Source organism: Pipra filicauda, unplaced genomic scaffold, assembly GCF_003945595.2.
Source record: "Pipra filicauda isolate LSUMZ 115617 unplaced genomic scaffold, ASM394559v2 scaffold120_size2142806_pilon, whole genome shotgun sequence".
Lineage (NCBI taxonomy): Eukaryota > Metazoa > Chordata > Aves > Passeriformes > Pipridae > Pipra > Pipra filicauda.
Genome location: NW_024103663.1, coordinates 136130 through 160228, shown reverse-complemented (window position 1 = coordinate 160228; position 24099 = coordinate 136130). Strand labels below are relative to the sequence as shown.

The 24099-nt window shown below is 42.9% G+C and overlaps 2 protein-coding genes and 1 long non-coding RNA gene across 6 annotated transcripts in view; 2 read left to right on the top strand and 1 right to left on the bottom strand.

The window, feature by feature from the left end:
• Positions 1-75: 75 nt before the first annotated feature.
• Positions 76-14394, top strand: KIAA0753 (KIAA0753 ortholog). Of its 4 annotated transcripts, XM_027751599.2 has the most exons (16): positions 76-474; positions 1279-1645; positions 1718-1891; positions 2398-2504; positions 2741-2803; positions 3612-3827; positions 4928-5138; positions 6210-6409; positions 7529-7698; positions 8446-8535; positions 8694-8781; positions 8979-9152; positions 9975-10056; positions 10737-10857; positions 10982-11206; positions 13050-14394. In XM_027751599.2, exons 1-16 carry the CDS (start codon positions 385-387, stop codon positions 13165-13167), a joined length of 2496 nt encoding a protein of 831 aa, XP_027607400.1. In that variant the 5' UTR covers positions 76-384; the 3' UTR covers positions 13168-14394. The 4 variants fall into 4 exon arrangements, with proteins under 4 accessions (XP_027607400.1, XP_027607399.1, XP_027607395.1 ...); XM_027751598.2 differs by having other exon boundaries at positions 1279-1891; positions 6213-6409; XM_027751594.2 differs by having other exon boundaries at positions 1279-1891.
• LOC120324412 lies at positions 2531-23914 on the bottom strand. The gene is made up of 2 exons (XR_005565706.1): positions 23581-23914; positions 2531-15803 (listed from the first exon to the last, which is right to left on the bottom strand). It is a non-coding gene; the product is annotated as an uncharacterized LOC120324412 (long non-coding RNA).
• Positions 23020-24099, top strand: part of PITPNM3 (PITPNM family member 3) — a 63200-nt gene continuing 62120 nt past the window's right edge. Inside the window, exon 1 of the mRNA XM_027751592.2 lies at positions 23020-23427. Within this exon, the coding sequence (XP_027607393.1) occupies positions 23406-23427 (22 nt within the window). The 5' untranslated portion in view covers positions 23020-23405. The remainder of the gene's footprint in view (positions 23428-24099) is intronic.

The window sequence follows — 24099 nt, the reverse complement described above, 5'->3', positions numbered from 1 at the left end:
CGCCCTCCTCCGCTCTGCTTTCCTTCCTCCTCCCTGCCCGCCCTCCTCCGCTCTGCTTTCCTTCCTCCTCCCTGCCCTCCTCCGCTCTCCTTTCCTTCCTCCCTCCCTGCCTGCCTTCCTCCGTTCTCCTTTCTCTCCTCCCTCCTGGCAGCGCCCGGAGTCCGCCGGTGCCGGTCCCGCCCGGGCCGCCGTGAGGCTCCGGGAGGCAGCAGAGAGGCCGCCCCTCTCGTCTCTCCGCGGCTCCTCAGGCCGGTTCTCCCTCTGTTACTCACATCAGACTCGGGATTGCTTTCGAGAGTCTGAAATCACGGCTGGTTGTTCTCAGGTCCACAGCTGTGATCACAAGCAAGGGACAGCAGCGGGATTTGCTCTCAAGCCGATGCGATGGGGCCAAGCAAAGCACCGCTGTTTGATGATGCGTTTGCATTCTCCACCCAGCGATACAGGAATGAAGCAAAGCCTTTACAAACACAGGTACCATTTGTTTTCTGCAGCGATGCTGAATTGGTTTCCATTTGTGATTGTTACAAAACGATGATTATGACCCACTTCCCGAGACAGCCCATCAAGGAGTGTGATACTCGCTTTCCTGATGCTGTCACATATAATCTTGACACTGTTCTTTTGTAAGGGTAGAGATTCAAGAACTATATCCGTAAATATTCTTACTTGTCTGTTGTGGTTCAGTCCCAGTAGGCAGCTGAGCACACAGCCGCTCACTCACTCCCAGTGGGATGGGGAAGAGAATTGGAAGGGGATAAGTATGAAAAATTGTGGATTGAGATAAAGGCATATTAATAGAGAAAGCAAATGCCCTGTGCACAAGCAAAGCAAAATAGGGAATCCAGCCATCTCCACAGCTTCATCGCATGTAGCAGTGACTTGGGAAGACAAATACTGTCACTCCAAACAGCTTCCCCTTCCTCCTTCTTTCCCACAGCTTTTACTGCTGAGAATGATGCCACACGGTGTGGAATATCCCTTGGGTCAGTCAGCGTCAGCCATCCCACATGTGTCTCCTCCCAGCTTCTTGCCCACAGGTTTCTCACTGGTGGGCAGAGTGAGGAGCAGAAAAGGCCTTGAGCACTGCTTAGCAAGAATGAAAACACTGGTCTGCTGTTAGCACTGTGTTCAGCGCAAATCCAAAACAATGCTGTCATGACGGGATACATGCTAATATAAAAGAAGATCCAATTTCCTTACTGTTAGAGACTTGAGTTGCATCACCTGTGTAAAGTGTTCTGTGTAACATCAGATTTTTTTTTACACTTTGAACAGCTCCAGTTTAATAGAAATGTTCCTGCAGTTCCAGAGAATTTGGCTCTCAGATTCTCTCAGCCCCGCCCAATTATAATAGAAAAATTGAAGGCATGCAGTGATCAGAGAAATCCAGCTGCAAGTGAGGACCCCAACCTGAGAAGCTCTGGCATGTTCTCAGTGGTATCTGAAGAAAAACTGAAACTGGCCGTTCAGTTGGCCAAAAGGGACATCAAACGAAGACGTCTTGAAGAGCAAGTGAAACAGCAAGTGTTTGGAAACGTGGTCAGTAAACCATTGTGGACCCAGAAGTCACAACAGCAGAATACCAAAGTATTTGCAACTCCAGGAAATAAAAATGCGCTGAAGTCTCAAACTTGCTTGCCAGGTCAGCAGAGGCTTGACCAGCCTTCCCAAGGGGAGTCTACCAGCTCTGACAGAAATGTTTCTCTCTGCGTAGCTAAGGAAGGAAGGCCAAGATCAGCTGCTTTGGACTCTCTACCCACCCATGACACAGGACCAGACCTCAAACCAAATTTAAACAAGAAAGAACATAAAAATATGCAGGAAGTCCGATGTCTGCAAAAGGAATTGAGGAGCTATATTCAAAAAATTGAAGAAATGATTAAAAAAGGTGTAAGACTGAACAATAATTATGTTATATAAATGTACAGTAGTTTGTTGATTTTTTTTCCCCCACAGTTGTTTGGCTTGGATTAGAATTCAAATTTATTTCTGGATTTTTGAGAACCATTTACTTTTTTTAAAAAATATATAAAAGCCAGAACAGCTTGCCAGGTTAAGCAATTGGTTCTTTTGTAATAACTAGCAGGAGGTGTAACCATTCCTAATTTTGAGTGCTTTATCTGCAACTTCGTCATAAAACTAATTGGTCACGTGATTTTTTAAGCTATTACTAATAAGCTATATTGTATAAGATTGTTTAGTCAAATTCTAAATAGAAACACAATCTAGAGTTACAGTAATTAATTTACATTACTGCTAAAGGAACCCCCACAAATATGTGATTTGGTTCTGCATGGCAGAGGTTTATTGTTAAATTATGTCTGTTGTCATGGCTTAATTGGGATTTTCACATGTTAAATTAAGACATAAAACATTAAATTCTATGCTTTTTAGGGAGAGATACAGAACTTTTAGATCCTGAGATCAAGCAGCGACTTTGCACTAGGAGACAGCAACAAGCTGCACGGTCAGCTCGGATGCTGTATGTGCTCCAGCAACAGGTAGGAACTGGCATTTTAAACTGGCATGCATAGTAGCTAGTTTATTGTGAAGAATTTGACAGAAACAAATTGAAACAAAAGAAATTCAATCAGGTTATCTCTGAACTTCCACAGCATTTTAGTTTAGATCTGAATGGTGTGACTAATTTCTCTCATGGCTGAAGTCCAAAATTTGTTCATTTATAGGCACGGAGTGAATTCTGACTGATGTTCTCCTCTCCTTTCTTGATAAACAGGTAAAAGAAATTCAGGATGATTTAGAGAAACTGAGTCCTCATGCAATCAAACACACTAAAAAGGTAAGGTGTAATTATCCTTCAGGCTATAAATGACTTATCGACAGAGTTTTCTAGATAATTGTTTGATTATCTGGGTGCATCTGAGCCCTCTTCAGAAAGATTTTCTTTGTATCTTACACCTTTCATCTCATTCTCACAGAAGTATGGATCACTTGGCCTGATACTGCCTTTGCTGCTTCTCTCTTCTCAGTTCTCATTTCCCTGCAGTAAAGTACAGAAGGCGGCCATCGCTCTGATTTTATGTGGCTTCTAATTCCTTCTTCATTCCAATTCCTTTTTGCAATAACAATGTGTTCTACTATTGACTGATTTTTTAAACTTCTGGGTGATGTCACTCAGTCTTACCAGCCTGATTTTTCTTCTCTGCCCAGCACCTTTCAGAAGGAGAGCCCTGAGATCATGCCTACACTCTGGCTGATGTTGTCCTGTTGTTCTCTTGAGCTTTTCCATCACTTGTATTTTCTTCTGTAACAAAACGCAGAGGATGGAGAATATTTTGTGTTTGTGCAGTTGTTGCTCGTTAGGGTCCAGCTGATGATTACAGTTCTGTGTTGGCACACAGAAACAGGCTGTTATACCCAGGCTGTTTCACCTGAAGCCGGCATGACATTGATAGAGGTACTGTTGTGAGGAATCTTTAGTAGATTACTTTAATGCCTGTTTTGTTTTGTCTCACAAATGGCTTAATATGCATCAGAATTATCCCAAGCCTGAGTGTTTCTCCATGAAATTTTGCCAACAATTCTTCCAATAGTATAAGTATTCATAGAAACTATAGTTATTAAAACATTTGTTTTTCATTTCCCAGTCCCAAGCAGTATCCAGGTTGGCAGCAGCACACAGAGGTGCTGTACGAACCTTGCAGGCATTTGCCAATCACTTCACAGATCAAACAGACGAGCAGATTCCTGCCCACTACAAGGAGCTGGGCAGTCTCATTCGACAACTCTCTCTCTGCTCTGCCAAACTAGAAGGAGATTCTTCCATTTCTGACATTATCATAGATATTTTGCTGCAAGTTGAGGTAGGAAAAAACATTTTGGTTTTGCTAAAGCAGAAAAGATGTAGTGAAATATGAGACTGTGTTAATGAAATGGCAGAATATCTTATTGGTTTTGTTTGTGGTTTTTCAAAGACCATATTTTCTAATGTATAAATGTACTTCTAATGTTCCTAAATAATGGTGGTCTAAAAGAGAGGTGCATCCTAAACACAGAAGCTACCTGCTGCTGATCTTATTGATGCTGTTCCTGTCTTTCTTGGCTATGCTGCTAGAATGAGGACTGGTAGTGATAGTGGTAACAAAGCACCAGTTTCTGATTCATTTGCCATATTCAGGACTGAAAGAATTCATTTTATATATTGGTGTGTGTTATGTGTTTATTATTTTGGGATGCATGCATTAGTAATCAGCATCAGTGATGAGCATCTGAGCCTCACCCATGGTGGTGGATGCAGAAGTGTCCAGGCAGAAGATAAAGTTGTGGGTACAAGAGTTACTTAAGCTCTGTGCCTTTCAAATGGCTTTTGTTAGTGATATCTGCTGGCTTATTCATGTTGTTGGTATCATAGAAAAGTTCTGATTCATGTTGCCTACTATATAAATAACTAAAAGCAACTGATACCAGAGCCATATTTTATTTTCCTTAAAATACTGTTAAAACTGTAAGAGCTGTGTTTTTATTTTTACTGTTATGAAACTGCTTATGAGAACAGTAACAGTGCTAACTGCCTTGGAACAGGAGAGGAGGTAGAGTTGTTCAAGTTTAGACTTAGCATTGGAAGAAGTGTCTGTATTACTGCAGTCGTGAGCATGGGAGCTTTTTTGGTCTGTAGCCCTTGTGTCCATTTCTTTTTGAACATTCTGTAAGCAGATTATTTACTTGGGTCAATTGTAAATACAAAAATGTAAGCCTTTTCAGTAAGATTTAAGTTAATAATATGAAAAGGCTTCTACATGAACAACTTATTGGGAGTAATTGCTGTCAGAAAACAAAACAGAACAACAAAAAAACCCAAACCAGATCAAAAAAGTTCCAACTGCTTGGAATCTCTTGAATTTGCTTCTCATTTTTATATCAGATTTACTGAGAGAGTAATTAAAACTCTAAATATTTGGTGCAGGATCTGAATTCACTGCTGGAAAACAAGCAAACACCAAAACCAGTGAAGAAATGTATTTCAGCTTCTCAGGCCAAATCTCCAAGGAACAATAAGACATTTCCAGCCCAAAAGCAGCTTCTGTCTCCAAAAGGAGAAAACAAGCCTCTCATCTTAAAGGGACAGTATGGACAAGAGCCTAGAAAACCTCCGTGTGCCAGGAGTCTCTTGACTGGTTTGTATTTTGAATTACTAAGTCCATTTTTATCAGTTAACTTGCCATCTGAAGATCAGTTTTGTAGTATGTTATGTATTGTTGCTCAGAAGTGTATGTTAGCAAATCAGGCTAACGAAAGCCAGGCTGTGGTTGTTTAACTGTTCACACTGAAAAGGTATTCTGAATTCCCTTGGTTTGTGCAATTTCTCTACTTCTGAGAGCAGCGGCTGTTTTATTCTTGTCAGTTGATTCCTGATAATGTCTTTTGCACAACACTCAAACTTTTGTACCTAGAGACACATTAACTGATGGTTAAGCTAAAGACTTTGGGGGTTTCCACTACTCGTTTGCTGTGAAACTGTTCAGAGTTGGCTTTCTTTATTGTTGTTTTACTTTGTATATGAAAGGAAAGGAGTTTTATTCCTTCTCAAGGTGTTGTGAGATAAATATACCACCTGAAGTATTTTGACACCTGATGAAAGCCATTATAATTTCTTACATTATATATAAACTATATTAATTCTTTTTCTTCTTTATGGTGTCTTTCTCATACCTGATGATGGTTTTTACTAGAATAGTGAGTATTCCCTGCTACCCACATGTAAGGGCAAGAAGAATTCCATATGATGAATTCATCTTTGGCAGTCCAGGGAGACAGCATATAAGCATTTAATGGTTTCCATGTGTCTTGCGGCCTAAAAAAGAATGTTTTTTTATCACTGCCTAGATCTTTCATGACAATTACTACCAAAAGCTTTCCCATGATTTGCATGTATATGTGTATTTTCAAATATTTATATACATATAAATATGTATATGCACACAAACTCCAAACTCTCCTGTTCATCAAAGCAATGCAGGAAAGACAATTTCTTTAATACTTGTCAGGAAATACAAGGCTGGATTTTTTTTTTTTTCTTTTTTTAAATTATGGTAGAGCTTAAAAGTTCATGATTAGGTATACCTAGCATAACAGAGATATCAAATGTAGAAATAAAGACAATTCTTGCCCCTCTCACCTTACCAAAGTTAAAAGTTTATGTGTTATTTTTGATACAGATAAACATTGACATGTTGCAAATATTTCAGCAGTTCAAAAGGCGAACAGTTGTGCTCATATGTTTCACAATAAATACCAAGAAGAAAGTGACCCACCTACTCCAGAGAGAAATGCCACTTTACAGGGAAGCACAGATGCCCTGGTGAGAGCTAGAGCTGTAAAAAAGGACTCTGTCCTTGGAAGTGGTCCTTTGGAGAAGAAAGGCATATTATTGCTTGCAAAACCACAGGTATGGAACTGATAAATCATTTATGCTGTCTTGTACTTGTGCTTTGGGATTTTTTATATAACGTAAGATACTGTCAGTGCTTCGCACTTCCTCACAGTATTTCTATTCTGAGCTAGGAGACACAGTGGGATAAACTGTCATCTGCCTGTTATTTCTACTGGGTATGACTATTTTAGCATCTGTTTTTTCAAAGCAGTGTTACAGTTCCTTGGAAACACATTGTACAACTAGAAACAACGAATAACAGAATTAGCAAGGAAAATGTTTACTGAAACAAGTTTCGTGCTTGAAGTTAGCATGTTTTTTTCAAGTTGAAATTAAAGCTGAAGTATTTTCTTCCTGTTGGTAATCCTCTGTCACAAAAAATGCACTCAGCAGTAATGTCATGCTAGTGTTAGTAGGAGAATATAAGTTAGGCAGACTTACTTAATTGATTACAGAAATGATAAAACTTCACAATACAAGTTCTGGTTTCTGCTAAGTCTTTCTTGCAACCAGCAAGAGGCTTCTGTAATGCAAATAAGTTCTTACAAGACTAGTGCTAGATTTTGTAAATAGGTGGAGTTTTTTTATTCCTTCCTCAGTGTCATCTTCAACTTGAAAATTCAGATCTGACACAGTAACAAAACTGTATGTATATGTAACTTTTACTGCTTCCCATCCCTGTGTGTCAGTGAGAAATGTGGGCAGAAAGGTTAAACATTTCAGCATTTCATACTGAGGGGACGAGTCTAAGTGACCTTGTAGCAAATACAAAAGTGGTGATATTATAGTTTTGTGGCTGAATAAAGGTTACCTTGGAAACCTTCTATTTGGATTTATTAAGAGTTAACATAGAGTCTAATTCTGAAAAATTAAAAATAAGTTTTTTCCCCATGAAGGGCAACACTGGAAAAGTTGGAACTGTTTGCAAAAGTAACAGTTACAGGATCAAGCATATATTCTTTTCAGGCACAGCTGTACTTCCCTTTAAAGCAGTTGTAAAACCTTCACATATGTTAACTGTGCAGCAAAGTCAGCAGGCATGACTTCAAGACAAAATCTGAAGCAAAATGCAAAATACTTTAATAATTCAACAACTGGGATATAAGTTTTTAATGTGATGGTGTTAATTTTAAGGGAATGCTGAAATCTCTGAAATCAAGACAGGTACGCCCTCGAGGAAAGCATGCTGGATTTCGAGAGCCAACTATAGCTTTTCAGCTAAAAGAGACCAAACGACCTGCTAAGGAGAGCAGAATTCCCTGCCCTCCTCCAAAGCCTCCAGCTCTGCCTGTTCCACCTAAGCGGTATGTTCACAGTCCTGTGGCACCCATCCTTACCCTGCTTCCCAGTGGGAATGCTGCTGGCTCTGTGCTGGTAACTGGGACAGAGTTGGCCTGGCTGCAGCCCAGGGTGGCCAGTGGCACAGCACAGCTCTCTGCCAGATGGCCCAGAGCAGTCTCACTCCCTAAAGCCCAGGAAGAGCCAAGGCTTTAGGCTTTTGCCTGAGTTGCTGCTTGGGAGTCAAGGCCCAACTGTGCAAGGCAGGGCAGTGACAAAACACAGCAGGCAGAGTGGGTATTCACAGCAGTGCATTAAGAAGGTAAATAAATATTATCTCCCTGTTCCAGAAGGACAAAATACATATATTTGTCTCAGACAATAATAGAGTGCAAGTTTGTTTACTTTAAAGTATATTCAACATCCCGTTAGACCAGGGGTCCCCAAATTTAGGTTGCTTTGGGATTGATGTTTGTGGCAGTTGAAGCAAGAGATCCAGGTGCTGGATCTGTACTAGGCAGTGTGCAGGGTAAGATGAGGAGCTCATTTCTCTGGGCCAAGTACTTCCTATTTGCCAACAGCAGAAACTTAATTCAAGATCCCCGGTTCTCAACAGAGTTTTCTGGCTTATATGGTCTTACAGTCAGCATTAATTTTCTCTCTGAAGTTTTTTGCAACTTTTCCAAACTAATACTCAAAATCATATTATTTCATTCTTCAGTTATTAGAATGTGCATTTTGTAACCCTTTATGTTACTGTGCTATTTTTGAAGACTAGCGAGGCTTGAAGTGGAAAATTCAAGAGGAGTGAAGGTTCTAACTGACCTTCGCAGAGGAGAAATAAAAAAAATACAAAAGTTAAGGTAATGACTTACTTTGAAGATCTCATAACTGGTGTCAGATAGGATATGAGCTTCTCCACACTCCAGCAGTCTCCCTAAAAGTAAACTTATGTATTTGGGGTTTTTAAATTATTGTTGTCATACCAAGTTTCAAAATGGCATTGTTCTTTTTCGTGCAGGTCACAAACTGTTTCTCCAGCCCCCTGTGCAGACAAAGCTGTGAAGGAGGTACAGGAGTGGTCGGAACCTCTGGTAGACAGCATGCAGGTAGTACAGGCAAGCTTATGCCACTGGGGGAACGATGCCTTGAGAGCTGTCAAACATTTATAAAGGGGCAACATACAGTTTCTTTTCAACTTAATGCCAGTTGGTTTGGTTTTGGTTTTTTCTTTCTTTCTTGTATTGGCTTTGTGTCTTTTTGTTTTCTGTGGTATTTGTTTTTGAGTTTCGGATTTTTTAAGTAGCAGGTTGCAGCAAATGCAGATATTCTGAGTGAAAAGCTGTTGGATGATCTTTTGGAAGATACTGCTCAAGAACTGTGGAGCGTGGAGCAGCATGAAAGGCTCCAGACCAGGGCCCTGCCTATGGCTGACACTCATAGTATAGAGTCAATGTTGCAAAGAATGGAAGAAATTGAAGTAAGATTTTCTGTCTTGGTTGTTCTCATTAGTGCCAATTTCTTGATTACTGTCCATAAATTGTAATATCTCTAAGTACATTCTTAAATGAAGCAAGGAGTGACTGAATCAGTGTCTGAAATCAAAGACCAGGGAGGAGTCTGTGCTTCCAGCAAAACACAGTGTAAGATCAGGAGCAAAATTTTGATGAATCTATTGCTCTAGACTTGGGAGACCTGAGTTTGCTTTCCACCTCAAGACTTTGTGGCTTAGATAACTGTACATGAGTGGGAGAATCCGCATGGTGATTATGTTGATTGCCTTGCAGATTGGAAAGTATTTGAATATTAATTTGGTTTTTTCCCTTTTTTTGTGGTATAGAATCTCAATATTCTAGTAGCTTGAGCATCTCGAGGAAAAATGCTCTGGCAATCCAAAGTATTTCACAGGGCAACATGGGAAGTCAGACAAATACATGGTTATCTGTGCCCTTATTTATTCATTTTTCTGTGTAAATATTCATAAGTTTATAATTTACTCGACTTGAGCTTTCTCATATATTGCTTTCTTAAAAGAAAGCATGAGGGTTCTTCAGTTGTTTGGCTGAGGGCTGTTGGTCTAAAATGGGAGGAGTTACCATGGGACTGGCAACTAGTTTCATATTCAAGTATGGCATTTTGAACAAGATAAATGTCTGTGATTTCACTCCCCCACCCCTTTTCTGTGTTCTGTTACCAGCCGAAATAAGCCCCAAATTTGCCCAAGGAGGATCATGACCTAGTTTCCTATTGTGTGATAATCAGGTATGTGGGTGACTGACTGCTGTTGTGTGTTCCAATACAGAGACACCGGGAGAGTGTCCGCAGGAGAATCACCCAGATCGTGTACACTGACTCCCACTTCTGGGCCCAGGAAGACAAAATGGGTAACTGTCTTCTTTAATGGCACTGGATTTTCCTATAATCTGTAACTTTAAATTCAGATGTTTTGAAATCAAGGTCGTTGGATTATGTGTGATCAAATAGCACCATCCAGACACATTTTTTACTATAGGTACTTCTTTCAAAGGACAGTTTCTAAAATGTAGTTCTAAAAGTTGATACTTTATCAATATTCCTGTTTTTTATCCTACTATTTGAGTAGCACAGCAAAGCTACACTGATTTTTCAATGTGAGTATCTGATTACATACAGACTTTACTGGAACTGTGTTGTTTACACAAGTTGTAAAATCTCACAATATGACTGGTGAAGATTTAGCCCAAATCTGTATGGACTTTTTTTCCATGTCTTGAATTTACTGCCAGGTTTAATAGACTGCTAGTTTTACAGTGGTATTTTCTATCTCTCTGCTAGAAGTATCCACTGACAGCACAAATGATTTATACTAAAAGCAGCATTTCTAAAATGCTCAGCTTTAATACACTAAGCTCTTGGAAACGCTACACTGAATTTACTTTTTAGGGGCTTCTCACTTTCAGTTCTTCACTTACCTGAAGGAGTTCCCCTTAAAAGAAGCAAAAGTCTTTGTGAGGACCTTATCTGCAGTAGATGTAGTTTTCCTCTTTCAAAGAAACAATTTTAAATGGTATTTTCTTCCTTCTAGAGCAACAAATGGCATCAACAGCTAAAAGACTCACATCTCCTCATCCAATTCAGATAAACAAATTAATTGAACACACAGAGCTAGAAACAAACATTTTATTTGAAAAACCCTTTGATGGCAAGTAAGTGGAATATTTGGCCCTACATTAAACTGTGGTGCATGAGATCTGTGTGACTTCATTATAGTGTTTTCAAAAAGAGACTTGAAAATCTAGTTCTGTTTTGATGATTATTTTATATTTCCAGTGATATTGATGAAAACAAAGAAGCAGAGGAGAAATTGCATACTGGAAATGACATTCTGCACCCCTTGGCTTTGAACTCTCTACAGAAAGCGTGCTCTGTGTCTCTGTCCGTGCCAAGCCATATGCTCCAGAGCATCTTGGATTATAACAGCAGATACAAGCATCATTTAAAGCTTATTTCTCATGAGGTGGTGGGCAGTTTCAACCCATGGCAGATTGCTGAGAGGTATATGGACTGTCTTTGTGATTTTGAAGTGAATGTATCAGCTGACAACAGGTTTTTCTGTTCTTACTCAGGAGAGGAGTGGGGAGGCGACATTTAAATTCCAGACTGAAAGCCAGAGGCAGTTGTCTCTTAGGCTGTTTCTCTACTGGTACTAGGTATTCATGGATTTTGAAGGTAGTTGGATAAAACCAAAGGATATGGGAGTAGAATGTCCATCCCTTGCTATAAGTAGAAGATGTGAAGAAACAGTAAACTACAGTCTCTTTACTGTTCACTTCCTGGCAAAAATAGTTTCTTAGGCTAAATGTCTGCTAAGCAGCAGAGCAATATAAGCCAAAATACCCACTTTTGCACTGAAGCTTGAGTAAGTGTTTTGATTACTCAGTAACAGCTTTAGCAAGTAAATTACATCACTGGTTATCATTTCCTTGCACTTCCTTGAGTAATTACCTACAATTGCCTAGAAATAACTTTCAATATGTATGATACATTTAAAAAATCACCTATTGGTCTTATAAAGTCCAGCCCAAAGAAAGCATGGAAATACAGGATGAATTTGAAACCTTGCTAGCCCTGTTCTTTCAGAACTGCAGGAATACTGGCACAACATCAGTTGGCATAGAGGGGACATTAATTCCCTGCAGAGTGGAAATGAGAATGCATCTGACTATGGGAGAAGAGATGAGAGAAGAAAACCAGATCTGGAGTATTAAGAAAGAATTGGAAAACCTAACTTCAGTGGTTGTAGATGGGACGAGTTCCCATATTTGTCTGTATTGGTAGATTGGACATCAGGCTTAATTGCCAAGAATCTTTAAACTTCAGCATACATTTTTAATGTAGTAGCATTGAAATCAGTGATACAGCTTGTTTGATTGGCATCCGCATAAAGAGTTTTCAGGAACAGGTCCTGCAATATTTGAGATGACTGGCATGCATAAAGCTAATCCTGTGTGTTGCTGATTTGCCCAAGTGTGGATAAGTAGGCACATGTTGTAATAACTGTGATTAGACCACTGTATTTGAATCTGCTGAATCAACCCACTGAAACAGAGCTCGTCAGTTCTCACTGCTGTCATCCTGCCTTCTGAGCTGTGCTGCCTTCAGTCCCTGGTGTGAGATTGGCCCTGCCAGGGCTGGCACCTCTGTGGGACTGGCAGGTGACCCTCCTCCTGACAGTGGTTGCCACGGCTGCCACGTGCCCCATGCTCGACAACTGCAAATGCAGCCAGTCCCTGGCAGGCTTTGTGACTCTGAACAGCCCCCGAGGTTGTTGGGCTCAGGAACACCAATGTGTTTTGGAGCACATGCAGAACTGCAGAGTTCTTCTCAGGAGGCCAGTAAACTACTGTATATTTACACACAAACAGTTTTCGTTCTGTAACAAACATCTACTGTGGTCCAGAGATTACTGAAAATTGACATTTCACTCAAAACATTTCTGCTCTCAGTAAGGCCTGATTCAGTGACAGCTAAAATCAATAAAAAGCTTCCTATTTACTTCAGTGGCCTTTGGATGAGCACCACAGTATGTTCACTCTTATTCTCAAAGCAGAATTAGTATCTTAAGAGTTTGAAAAAAGGAAACAACTGAGATCTCTCAGTACTTTTAAGCTTGAAGTATGCCCTTTGCTATGAACCAGAGTGAGGATAGAATTTCTGCTATCTTATACAACCCATATCAGAACAAGTATCGAATCCTTTCTTGGGCTAAGCAGTAGAAAGAAAAAAGTATCTACCTTTTAAAATCAGAGCACTGATATCAATAGCATGAATGACTGAAATTTGAAATCTGACTTTCTGAACCTTTTCCTTCTCTATTTTTGCCTTCCCTCTGCCTCAGTCTTGCAGAGCAACTGACAGAAGAAGCCCTGTGTGACGTGGCAGCAGAGCTGCAGGATGTTTGTGAGGACTATGCAGAAGCTGTGTTCACGTCAGAGTTTTTGCAACCAGTGCAGTGAATTCTTTCCCCCCTGCCCCATCAACATCAGCCTCAGCCTGACAGTTTGTGAGATTCTCTGCACCAGATCTTCATCAAGGATTCATCTCAGGTTTTTATAAAACCATTACAAATAGTGTTCTCCTTTTCAGATGTCTGACCACCATGCTTAGCACATACACTGGGATGAGTTCTTTTGGGGATGTGGCAATCCAAGGAAGGTTTCTCGTGGCACAGCACAAGTAGAGGTAAACATTTGGCACTGGCTGTACCCGCAGACCTGCTTGGGCTCTTGCCATTGCCTTCAGAATGAAGTCCCTTAGTATCTCTGGTACATCATGCATAGACAAATGAGACCTTTCAATAGAAGCACATTATAGAGATCTTTTTTTTTTTCCTTAAACTAGTCTAAAATGTTATATTTTTATTAGCATTTAGTGATTGAAACCCACATTCCTTTCTCTTAAGAATCCTACTGAAATCAAGAACAACAAAATAAATGAACAATTGGCATTTCTGCAACATTGAATTAACTTGTTTGTTTCAAGTAATCAAGGTACTAGTTTGGGCTATGTCTGGAGGGAGCACTGAGTAATAATTATTTATGTAGTATTCTAGGGAAATGCAAGTTCAACCCGTGAGGTAACCCTAAGAACAATATGACAGTCTGTTTCCTTTGTCAAATATTGTTCAACCTATAACAGATTAATTTTTAACCTTCTAAGATTATTTTTATTTCCTCTAATTAGAACATAGATTTTAAAAATAATTTTGTTGTTATTCATGCCATGTTTGCTATTTTGTTTGTCTTGAAATTTACTTCAAATGTAATGATGTAAATGTTACTGCTCATGTGTGACTTTGCTGATACATGATTCTATAACTTAAAATAGTTAATTTCTAAGATTATAGAGATAAGCCTGGTTTAAGTAAAAAATACTAAAGCCATAGTGCCCCTATGTATGTGTATATATGCTTGTGAAATTATTTTCAAGATATTTTATTTTTAATAAACAACACTTATTTCTTATGACTGAACATAGTTTTAATTTAAGATAACTTCCCTCTGAACCCGTTTGGAATAGTCAGCACCCAGCATGCAAGGAAGTACCTGGCAACATTACAAGAGTCAGACTACATACATCTTGAAGTAATGTGGTCATCTGTGAAGGTAAACATACTTTCTCTCTTTTGTGAGGAGTGTCCTCTGACTGAGGATGCCGAAGTAAACTTTTATTCTGGATGAGAATTTTGTGGCATTTGTGTGCCTTTTTGGATCAGAAATGTGTGGAGATTGAAGGCTTTAGGTAGGATCCTCAACTTCACACTCTTCAGTCCTCCTGAAGGAACTTAACTAATGTATTTTGTAATGCATTATTTACACAGGCAAGCTAGACAATTGCAAAATTTTTAGCCTGAAAAATTTTGTAATTGTAGGGCTTCATCTTAAAGTGACTCCACTTGTCATTGTTCCTAAGGGACAAGCCAGCACCAAGGGGGCTAAACATTATGTATGTGCATAACTCTTGTCACAATATGTTAATAGAGACTCTATATGGAGTTGCAATGTGCAATTCCACTGCAGTTGTTAACTGTGCATCTCATGAGTCAGGTTACCTGGCTTTGCACTTACTTAAAGCCCCTGTCATGTCCATACTGCTTTAAAGCTAAGTCATGGGGGAGTACGAGAAACAGTTTCAGCTTTAAAAAGTATTTTCATGTTATTGATACTGAAGAATACATTTTCTTGGAGACTGTGCTGTTTCTTTACCGATTGTTTTCTTTATTCTTTTTGCTGTAGGAAGGGATCTCTATTTCACTGAATAAACTCAGTCTTTGCTGCTGAGGAGTATTTTTCAAAGACTGATTTTTAATATATTTACTTTTTGGTTTTAAACGTTCTTTCAAATGGTCCCCTAATTTGCCAAGATACTTTTGGATATGCATAACTTTTAAATCAATTATGTAGGCTGAATTCAGAGCTAATTCATGAGCTGCCTGAGTTTTCCTTCAATCAAGCTCTTTCTGTACCACATTATATGCATGTAAATCTAGTTACAGATTCCAGCTTTTAAAAAACTATAGAATATGGTCCCACAGCATCAAGGTTGTAGTTGGTGCTTTCCTTTGACCCCGTTTTCCCTCAGTGGAGATTTGTATTTTCAGTCTGGCTGTGCCAGAGGCACACACAGAAGCTGGGGTCACACTGACAGCCTGGGGTAGGTGCTGCAGGCAAGAGGGAGCTGTGTCTGGTGGCTCAAGGGGCCAAGACAAAGCAATCTCACAGTGGCCACGAGAAGGAGGCAAGAGCCTGCATTCTGTGTGGGAGCAAATGAGCCAGGTGGCTTAAACTGGCCCCAGCTGCAGTGACTCTGGTGTTACTGGTCTTAGCCTGGATGAGAAGGTAGCCAGGGTGAAAATGCTGCAGCTTGGGCTGGGTGCTTGCAGTTACCACCCTGCTCTGCAGAAGGCGATGCTGGAATACTGGGAGTTTCCTTCTGGAGCTGGGAAAGCTGCCTGAGTACCAGCTGGAGGTGTGAGCCTGGTTCCCTGCTCTGAGCTCAGCTTTCTGAAGCAGGCCAGTTCTCTGGAGGTTACTGCAGAAAGACTTCCTGTGGGGAACACATGGTGCACCAGGCCATTGGATTAGCGTGAGAACTGGGGGAGAAAGGGATGGAAATAAGTGAGACTGAATTACATCTGGGTATCTCAGTCGTGCTCAGTTAGCTCTTTAATATAGGGAGGAATTTTTTCTTAGGACTTAGATATAATACAGTTGGGAGTTTTAATCATGCTTTGTTTATAATGAGAATTGTAACCTTACCTTATGCATTAAACACTACACATTCAGTTTGATGTCTGAACGCTCTGTGGAGTCAGAACCTGGCTGACTGTGGCAATTTTTGGAGCTGCTTGCTAGTCCTTTGGACACCGACTAAGATCAGTAGGGACTGAATGTCACTGGTGTCTTGATCTAGTTCCCTCAGGGATCTGTTTCACTGTTGTTTTCGGAACCCCATTACATAAACCTGACCTTGAGCCAGATTACATGCTTGGGAATGCATGCAGCCATGATCAGAAAGGGCTGGACTGGTGTCTAACAGCACCCTGTTGTAGAAGGCTGAAAGCTGGAGACTGTTCCAACCTGCCGAGCCCTTTGGCTTATCTCAGCCTGGTCATTGGGTAATGTAAATTGGGCTTATTGCTTGTGGAAGATTTAGACAAGACCTGAAAGAGGGAGGAATGGCAAGTGTTGTATAATTTCTGTGGCGAGACTTACTCTGATCTGTGTTAACGGATTAGAATACCTTTGTTGTTGACTCTTTTTGGAAAGGTTTTGGTGTCCTCTGTGCTCGTGTCAGGGGTAAGGAAACAAGATTTAATGGGCTTTGAGGCAAGGTAAGGCTGTAACTTACATCATTTTATGAGTGAAACGGTTGTGAGTAGATTCCCCATTCTACCAGTCAACGGCCCTTCTTTACCACAAAGTGCAATGAAAAAGGGAGAGGAATGGAAATTGTAGTGAGCTTGACAAGGAAGACCAGTGTCTCTTTAGTCTGTCCTGCCTGCTGACAGCTGAAAGGAAAACTAGTTATTTCTGGTAACATGTCCTTAGTCTGTTAGGCTGATTTATTTTTCATATTGTTCACTAAATCACAGCTTATATTGATAGAAAAGATTTACTTCAAGCTACTGAAAATGGCTTTGGAGTTGAAATGAAAGCGGTGCTAATCAGGTATCACTTAGTTATCTAAGCGATACCTGATTAGCACTTATCTCTGAGCAAGTGGTAGTCAGAGAAGTTATCTTGATCAAATCAAATGCAGAATAAGAGAACAGTTCAGTGTTGATTAAGTCATGGGCAGAAAATCCTGATTTTTTTTAAATTAAATAGCAATTGTTTTCCTGGTACTACACCTGTTGTCTTCAGGAAAGTTTTGCTCTGCCTTCAAATGAGCAGAACAAAAGGTTGAAATATCTTACTTGTGTCTCCCTGGTAGAAGTTAAACGATCCAAAATTTCTATAGGCCTTAACCTCTCTCTTATGAATCCAAGTTTATTTACTGCACTGATTTTTTTATAATTGGATATTCCTTTCCTTCTGTGAGTCAAACACGAGAACAGCAATGTTATGGAGGTTCATGTCTGAAGATTTGGTCTTTAGTTGTTCCAGTGAATTCTTGGTAGGGACGAGCTCCTGCAGTTTCAGGTGGAGTTTAGTGCTCAGATATTGTCAGGATTTGGCCTTCAGTTTGGGGCAATCTGCAAAAAACTTACTCTTCCTATTGTGAATTCTGCAGCTACAGCAGTGCAGGCAGCTGAATGAAAGCTAGTTCCCTGTCCAGGTTTTTTCACTGGAACTTTCATTTGTCTCTGACATTTGTAAATGTGGCTGAAATTCAAATGAAAGGTTATATTCTCTATAATTGTCTGTTGTCTTTCAATTGGGAAAAGAAGCTTGTTCTGAATATGGAACTAAGTAGCACCAATTAAACTAAAGGTAAGGCAGCTGCTGCTGCCTTCCTCCCACTCCAGCCCCTTCCCTCTGGCTTCTCTCTTCTGCTTCTGCAGCCAGTCTGAATATTTAGGCTGAGGGAATGAACAGTCAAAAAGAACTGGGTGAGCTGGAAGGAGACAGAGAGCAAGTAAACTTTAAAAGGGGAGAAAGAACAAAGTGGTTGCTTCTGTGGTCAAGACTTCTGTGCGGATTTCTAACCACCTCAGGAGCACATACTTAACAATGATTATATCCACAGGAGGTGGCACCATTGGTGTCAGTTATTAATAAACCTCTTAAAATGCACCTACTGACTCTCTCTTTTCCTGTCTTCTTCCTCTTTTTTTAAACTTTCTGTAGCGATTTCTGTCCCTTTTTGAGCTGGCACAGAACAAAACGTCCACAGTATTGGTGAAACATAAATAGCATTGTTCAAATGGACCCAGACTGAGATGCTCAGGGGAGATCAAGCTGGGCTGTTCCATACAGACAGCTCCTGGAACTAGCTCTTCCAGTGTCCTGAAATTTGTCCAATGCAGAACCAACTGCATAAGAAGGCTGCCCAGAGAGTGATGCAGCCCATCAAAAAAAAAGTCATGAAGTACCACATTTGTTTCCTTTATGAAACATCACACTTTGCTCCTCCAACAGCCCTCCTTAACCTTGGGTCTGGGTAGAAGGCAGTGCTGGTGCTAAAATATATGCTCTTAAGGTCTAGGACTTTGCTTTTCTGCTTGCTAACAAAACTGTTGATGGCACATTTTTGTCTCTCTCATATTTTCTCCCTATGCATTACACAGATGGTTCTACACCCTTCTCTTGCATGGTACTGGTGGATGAGGGCCATGGGTGCTACTGAGAAAAATATTCTCTTAAGTTATTAGTCTGAGACAGGGGAAGCAGAGTGACATTTAACATCAGCATTTTTTGAATGCACTGGCCTCTTCTGAGTGTTCCCACTTGTGGATCACTGACTTGTTCTGTGTTACAGTGGTGGCATTTCCCTGGCTTACACAGAGGTGATTTTTGGAGTGGAGCATATGCATGGGGGGCTGCACAGCCAGGGTTCTTCTTGTGTTCCTTTGCCTTACCTGGCTCCTGGTATGACTGGATTGAGCAGCAGGTCCATCATGCAGGGAGCCATCCCCAAGCCTGGCTGGGTGTCCTGAGCTCTGCTGCCCACGGCAGGTTAGGCCGCTTTGCAGTGTCGCTCCTGGACGCAGGGCGAGCACTGCCCTGGCTGAGATCCTTTTGCGCCTGAGGAAGCCCATGGAAATTGAGGCTGGGTATGTCTGTGCAAACAGCTGCTGCACTGAAGAGGAAAGCTCCACAGATGCTTCTAAAAATCCTGGTGTCACTGTTTCTCCCTCTCCCCTCAGCATTTCAGTAAGGAAACATGACTAAAAATAGCCTGCTGTCTAAAGCTGATACTCATCAACAAATCTTGCATTTATTCCAGTCTTTCTTCCTGCTGATCTTTCCTAATACTTTGCTCTGTGATGGACCAGCAGTCAGGGTCTGGGAAGAACGCTTCCTAGCAACGCATTAAGTCACTATAACAATGTTTTAGAAAAACCAGGCTGCCTTTATCAAAATAAGATTGGGGAACAGTCTCAATTGGTGGTTCTGCAGTGTGGCAACAAATACTAGATATAAATTAATTACTTATGAAATCCTTCTGAAATCCTGTGATTTTAATTCTTATGAACTTTCTTTCCATCTGTTTTTATACCCTGTACCTTCCTCCTCATGTAGCTACCAACACTGGAGAGCACTGGAATTAAACCAGCAAGTACCATTGCTCCTTGCCTGCAATTTCAGAAGGCCTCAGCCCTGACGTTACTGATCAGTCACAGTCTGCTCCTGCTCTGCCAGACCTTTCATTGGAGAGGCTCTGGCTATTAACGAGATTTGAGGCAGGAGGAAAGAGCATCTTTGAGTTCCTAGACAATGAAGTGATAGATGAGGGGACTGATGGGTTGAGGACTAAGCCTCTCTCAGCTCTTGTTCCTGCAGCTATTGACAGCTGTCTGGGCCATCAGTTAGACTCTGCCTTGCCCAAGCATTTGTATGGTTTCCTTGTGTCTGTTGTGGGCTTTTTACAGCCATGAATCCAGCTTCAGCTGCAAAGCTGAGTATTCCTGGTGTCAATCAGTGCAGTCTTTCTGGTACCTGGGATTAACTAGAGCTAACAGCAACCTGGCAACATCACAGCCTCCTCACCAGGCAATGTGCCTGTCTGCCAGACAATTCCCTGTTACCTGGGAGTATCAGGAAGTCTTTGTTAGGACCAGTTGCTGATCTGTTGCTGTCCTCTCTTATGCCTCTGTGGATTATGATTTTGTTCCCTTCCATTTTTTGCAGAATGCTGCTCTTCTGTGAAATGCCGGGCTGTGACATATCCTGTTTCTTTTTTATTTTGGCAGTTTGGTGATGTATAAACAGTGCAGAAAGGTCTTGCAAACTATTTGAAGTTACATTACCAAGAGTTGCCATCTCAAGGTTTATTCTTGGATCCTGGATAGCTTCTTTGGCTGTTTCACTGGCATGAGCAGCCACAAAGCAGGTGTATCTACTGCCAGAGAATTTCTCAGTCTGTCCAAGTAAAACACCGTAGTGCAACCCATTTCTAGTGGGTGGCTGACGTGCAACACTTGGCTGGGAGCTGCTCCATTGCCTGCTGTTTTCTCTGACTCAATGTGGTGTCTGCTCCTTAAGGCTGCCTTTCAAGTTCTGTGGTGACTTCAAGGAGGACATAAAAACTGAACTTAAAAGGTTCTGCCTGTCACTGAGCCCTCATCAACTGCTTTCCTCGAGTCCCACATCTGCTGATGAAACCGCACTCGCATCACCCTTTCTTGAAATAAGCAATTATCTTCTGACTTTGGACAAACAATATTGGCTCTAGAGGACAGATCTTCCATTTTCCTTCCTCAGCAATCTCCTGGTTTCGCTCTGAAGGCTGCTTAAATCAGGTTGAACCTGGTGTCAGCAGGCATAACAGTATAGAAACCAGCCTTGAATTCAGTCCTGGAACTATAAACCAAACAAGCAGCCTTCAGCTTTGGTGCTTAGGCCCTGACCTGTGCAGTTAGAGCAACTCTCCTTGCCCAGTTTGAGCAGGTTTGGATCATTAGGTGGGCAGATGTTTTCAGGGGGGCAGTAGTGTCAGTTGGTATCATTTTTCTCTGAGCTCCCATCCTCAGGTGGCTCTGCACTGCCTCAAGGCACTGGCTACCTATTTTGTTGATCTTTTTCAGAGTGTTTTATACAAGGTTTGATTTCTGTAATTGGGCATCTTGCAACACCAGAAAAGCTAGCAATGATGCGGAGCATCCTTTGACAGAGGCTTTGTCTTGAGAGGAGTTTGTCTGCTGCATTGTAAGGAAGAGAACTTGGGTCACCAGTAAAACAGCATGTGTTTTCAATTAAGAGTAAATGTGTTTGGAATTAGATTATTTTCTCAGTAGGTTCTTTGATGTATAAATATCTTTAAATGCATTCCAGTTCAAGCCATTACCTGGCTTAGTATATTTTTCTTACATTATTATTTGGTGATGACTCTTGAAGAAATTCTACATGTCCTCTGTAATGCATGAAAAAAAGCTGTTCCTTTGTGTACTGAAAGGATTTTGTTGGAATCTGTGAAGCTTTTGCAAGTCTTTAGGAGAAAGAAAAGATTTCTGGATCTATATGTTGTCAAGGACTGGCAGTTGTCTGCTTTCAGTATTCAAGACAATGGAAATTAACCTTTTCCTCTCAAGGGAGGCATTGTGGTGCTTACTGCCTTCAGAGGCTGCAGGTAACTGCCTGCTCAGGCAGCTGTGCCAATGGAAAGTCTTTTTTTTCAGTCACTGCCTCTAGTCCAGTGCAGAAGAGCCATTTAGGCTGAATATTATCTCAATACAGTAGTTGGGATGTATCTTGTAGTGTCCAGTCCTTGCTCTTTGTGATGTAAATTGAAAAGGGTTTAATGAAGAACCTCTGAGTATGGTGGGCAGGTCACATCTGTACAAGACAGAAGCTGCTTGTACTGAGCTGTTGCAGTTGGAAGCAGCACAGAGCAGGGAACTTACTGCACTTGTCCAAACACATCTCTGCCTTTCAGACATTCTCCCCTAAGCCAGTACTGTCACCAGAGTCAAGGAAATGACATAAAGCTGTGTCAGGGAAGATTTAGATTAGTTATCAGGGAAATGTTCTTCCCCCAGAGGCTGATCGAGCACTGGTACAGGCTTCCCAGGGCAGTGGTCACAGCACCAAGCCTGTCTGAGTTCAAGGAGTGTTTGGACAGTGCTGTCAGGCACATGGTGGGATTATTGGGGTGTCCTGTGCTGGGCCAGGAGTTGGACTTGATGATCCTGATGAGTGTCTTCAAACTCAGCACATTTTATGATTCTATATACCCATGGTCTCTCTCTAGGATTGCTTTCTTTGGTGGCTTAGTGACACTGTAGCACATTTGGGAAAGCCATCCTTATCAAATCTTCTAAACAGGCAAGTCCAACAGCAGAGGCAATGTGGCTCGAGGACAAACTGTCCAGCATAGTGAGCCATAGTTTGTATGCTGGCTTGGGGGTGGGAATTCTTGGGCATTGTGGCTATTCCACTTAAGGCTCAAACAAAACCACTTAACTCGCTGTGTTCTCAGGGGTATTTGCTCTGGCTCCTTGTATGAACGCTTAGCAACACCCCGAGCGAATCATGTATTTATCTTTATACCTACCAAGTTGGTATTGGCACTGAGCCTGTAAGTTGCTTTAGGACTTGGTTGCATTATGTTTGCTTGGCTCTTTAATTGTGGGCTTCTTTGGGCCAAACTTTTGTTCACTGCACTTTACTAGGTGGTGCTCTGACACACTAGTAACATACAAGCCTTTGTAGGCTCTCTGCCAGCCTCTTCCCATCGTTCCCACAAGATGGGCTGCAACTTAAGACGTTTCTTAAGATGAATTTCTTTCAATCCTTGGGGGATCTGGAGAAGCTGGCTTCTCTACTTTTAGAGATATGCCACTTCTGGGGGCTCTTGAAGAAGGAGGAATCGAGTCTCGCCCTGTAAGTTTCCTAGTCCAGCTCTCAGCAGGCTGTAAGCCGCTTGCCTATGGCTGACTTAAAAGGCGGCGCGTTGCAGTTCAACCACCGCACTGACATGGGGCTTGGCAACAACCGAAGGATATTTGCTATTAAATTCCAGAGCAAGCACTTGCAGGAGCAGCTTGCCGGGGCAGTGCCGCAGCAGCGGCCGAGCCGTGCGGCGCCGGCACCGTGGCGCGGCTGGGGAGGGGAGTCGGGCACGGTGCGGACAGCACGGGGGAGCGGGTCCAGCTCCGTCCTCTGCCCGCCCGCAGCTCCGAGGAGCCCTAAGACGGCGGGGGAGCCCCGACCCCTCCCCGGCGGGCGCGTCGTGGGGGCTGAGGGCAGGGGGAGCCCCCACGCGAGGATCCCCGGGGCAGGGCGCTGGTCGCACCCCGCGCTCCGCGGGCCGTTTACGCGCAGCCACATCCCCGCGCTGGCGCGGTCCTCCCGCTCTCCGCCGAGCCGCTCGCTGCGCCTTTAGCGACGGCGGCTGCGCCTTTAGCGGCGGGCGGCGGCGGCGGCGTCTCTCGGCCGCGTCTCTCAGCGCCGCAGGCGAGGGGGCGGCGCGGGGCCTCCGCAGAGCCGATGGGGCGGCGGAGTGCGGAGTGCGGGCGCGCCCGGAGCGCCCCGCGAGCGAGCACCTGACGCGGCTGAAAACGGCTTGGCTGCAAGCAGGGAGCCCTGAAATGGCGAAAGCTCCGCGCCCAGGTGAGTGTTGAGCCCCGGGGGTGGGATGGGGTGGCCCTGAGGGGAGCGCGGGATGGGGTGGCCCTGAGGGGAGCGCGGGATGGGGTGGCCCTGAGGGGAGCGCGGGGCCCCGGGGGCGGGCTGGGGGTGAGGCTCCGGTTCGCTCCTACGTACCCGCGGCTCCGGGGCAGCCCCATCTCCGCGTCCTCCCCCGCCGGCCCCGCGGAGCGTTGAACACAAACTCGTGTGAACGAGGCGCGGGTTTGTTTGTCCCTTGTCGTGGTTTCCGAGCGCGGCCCGCTCTGCCTTGAGCGCTCGCGTCGGTCGGTGTCGTGGTCGCGGCACTGCCGGAGCATCGCGGGCGCCCGCTCGCCGCTGCCCGGCCTCGTCCCGCCCTCCGCCGGAGCTGGTCTGGGAACGGTCTCTCCCAGCTCCGGCCTCGCGGGGCCGGTGCTCGGTGCCACCTGCCGAGGAGGAGCAGAGCGGGAGGCAGCAGCCGTGCTCGGAGAATAATAAAGGTATGCTGTTGGGTGGGACTTGCTGAAAGGCAAAGGCTGCGCTTTGCCCGTTCACGTGCTGTAACTCGCGCTTCCTCCGGAGCCTGAGCAATGCGGAGGTCGGTTGGCTGGAGCTGGGACCAGGGCTTGGGGATGCTCAGCAGCAGCAGCAGCACCCTGATGCCCCGTGCCCAGT

Bases quoted from the DNA above. Each gene is read 5' to 3' on its own strand.
- KIAA0753 (XM_027751594.2), top strand. From the start codon at position 385: ATGGGGCCAAGCAAAGCACCGCTGTTTGATGATGCGTTTGCATTCTCC. The intron at 3,828-4,927 runs GTAGGAAAAAAC...TATTTGGTGCAG, and splicing joins ATATTTTGCTGCAAGTTGAG to GATCTGAATTCACTGCTGGA. The intron at 11,207-13,049 runs GTATATGGACTG...CCTCTGCCTCAG, and splicing joins CCATGGCAGATTGCTGAGAG to TCTTGCAGAGCAACTGACAG.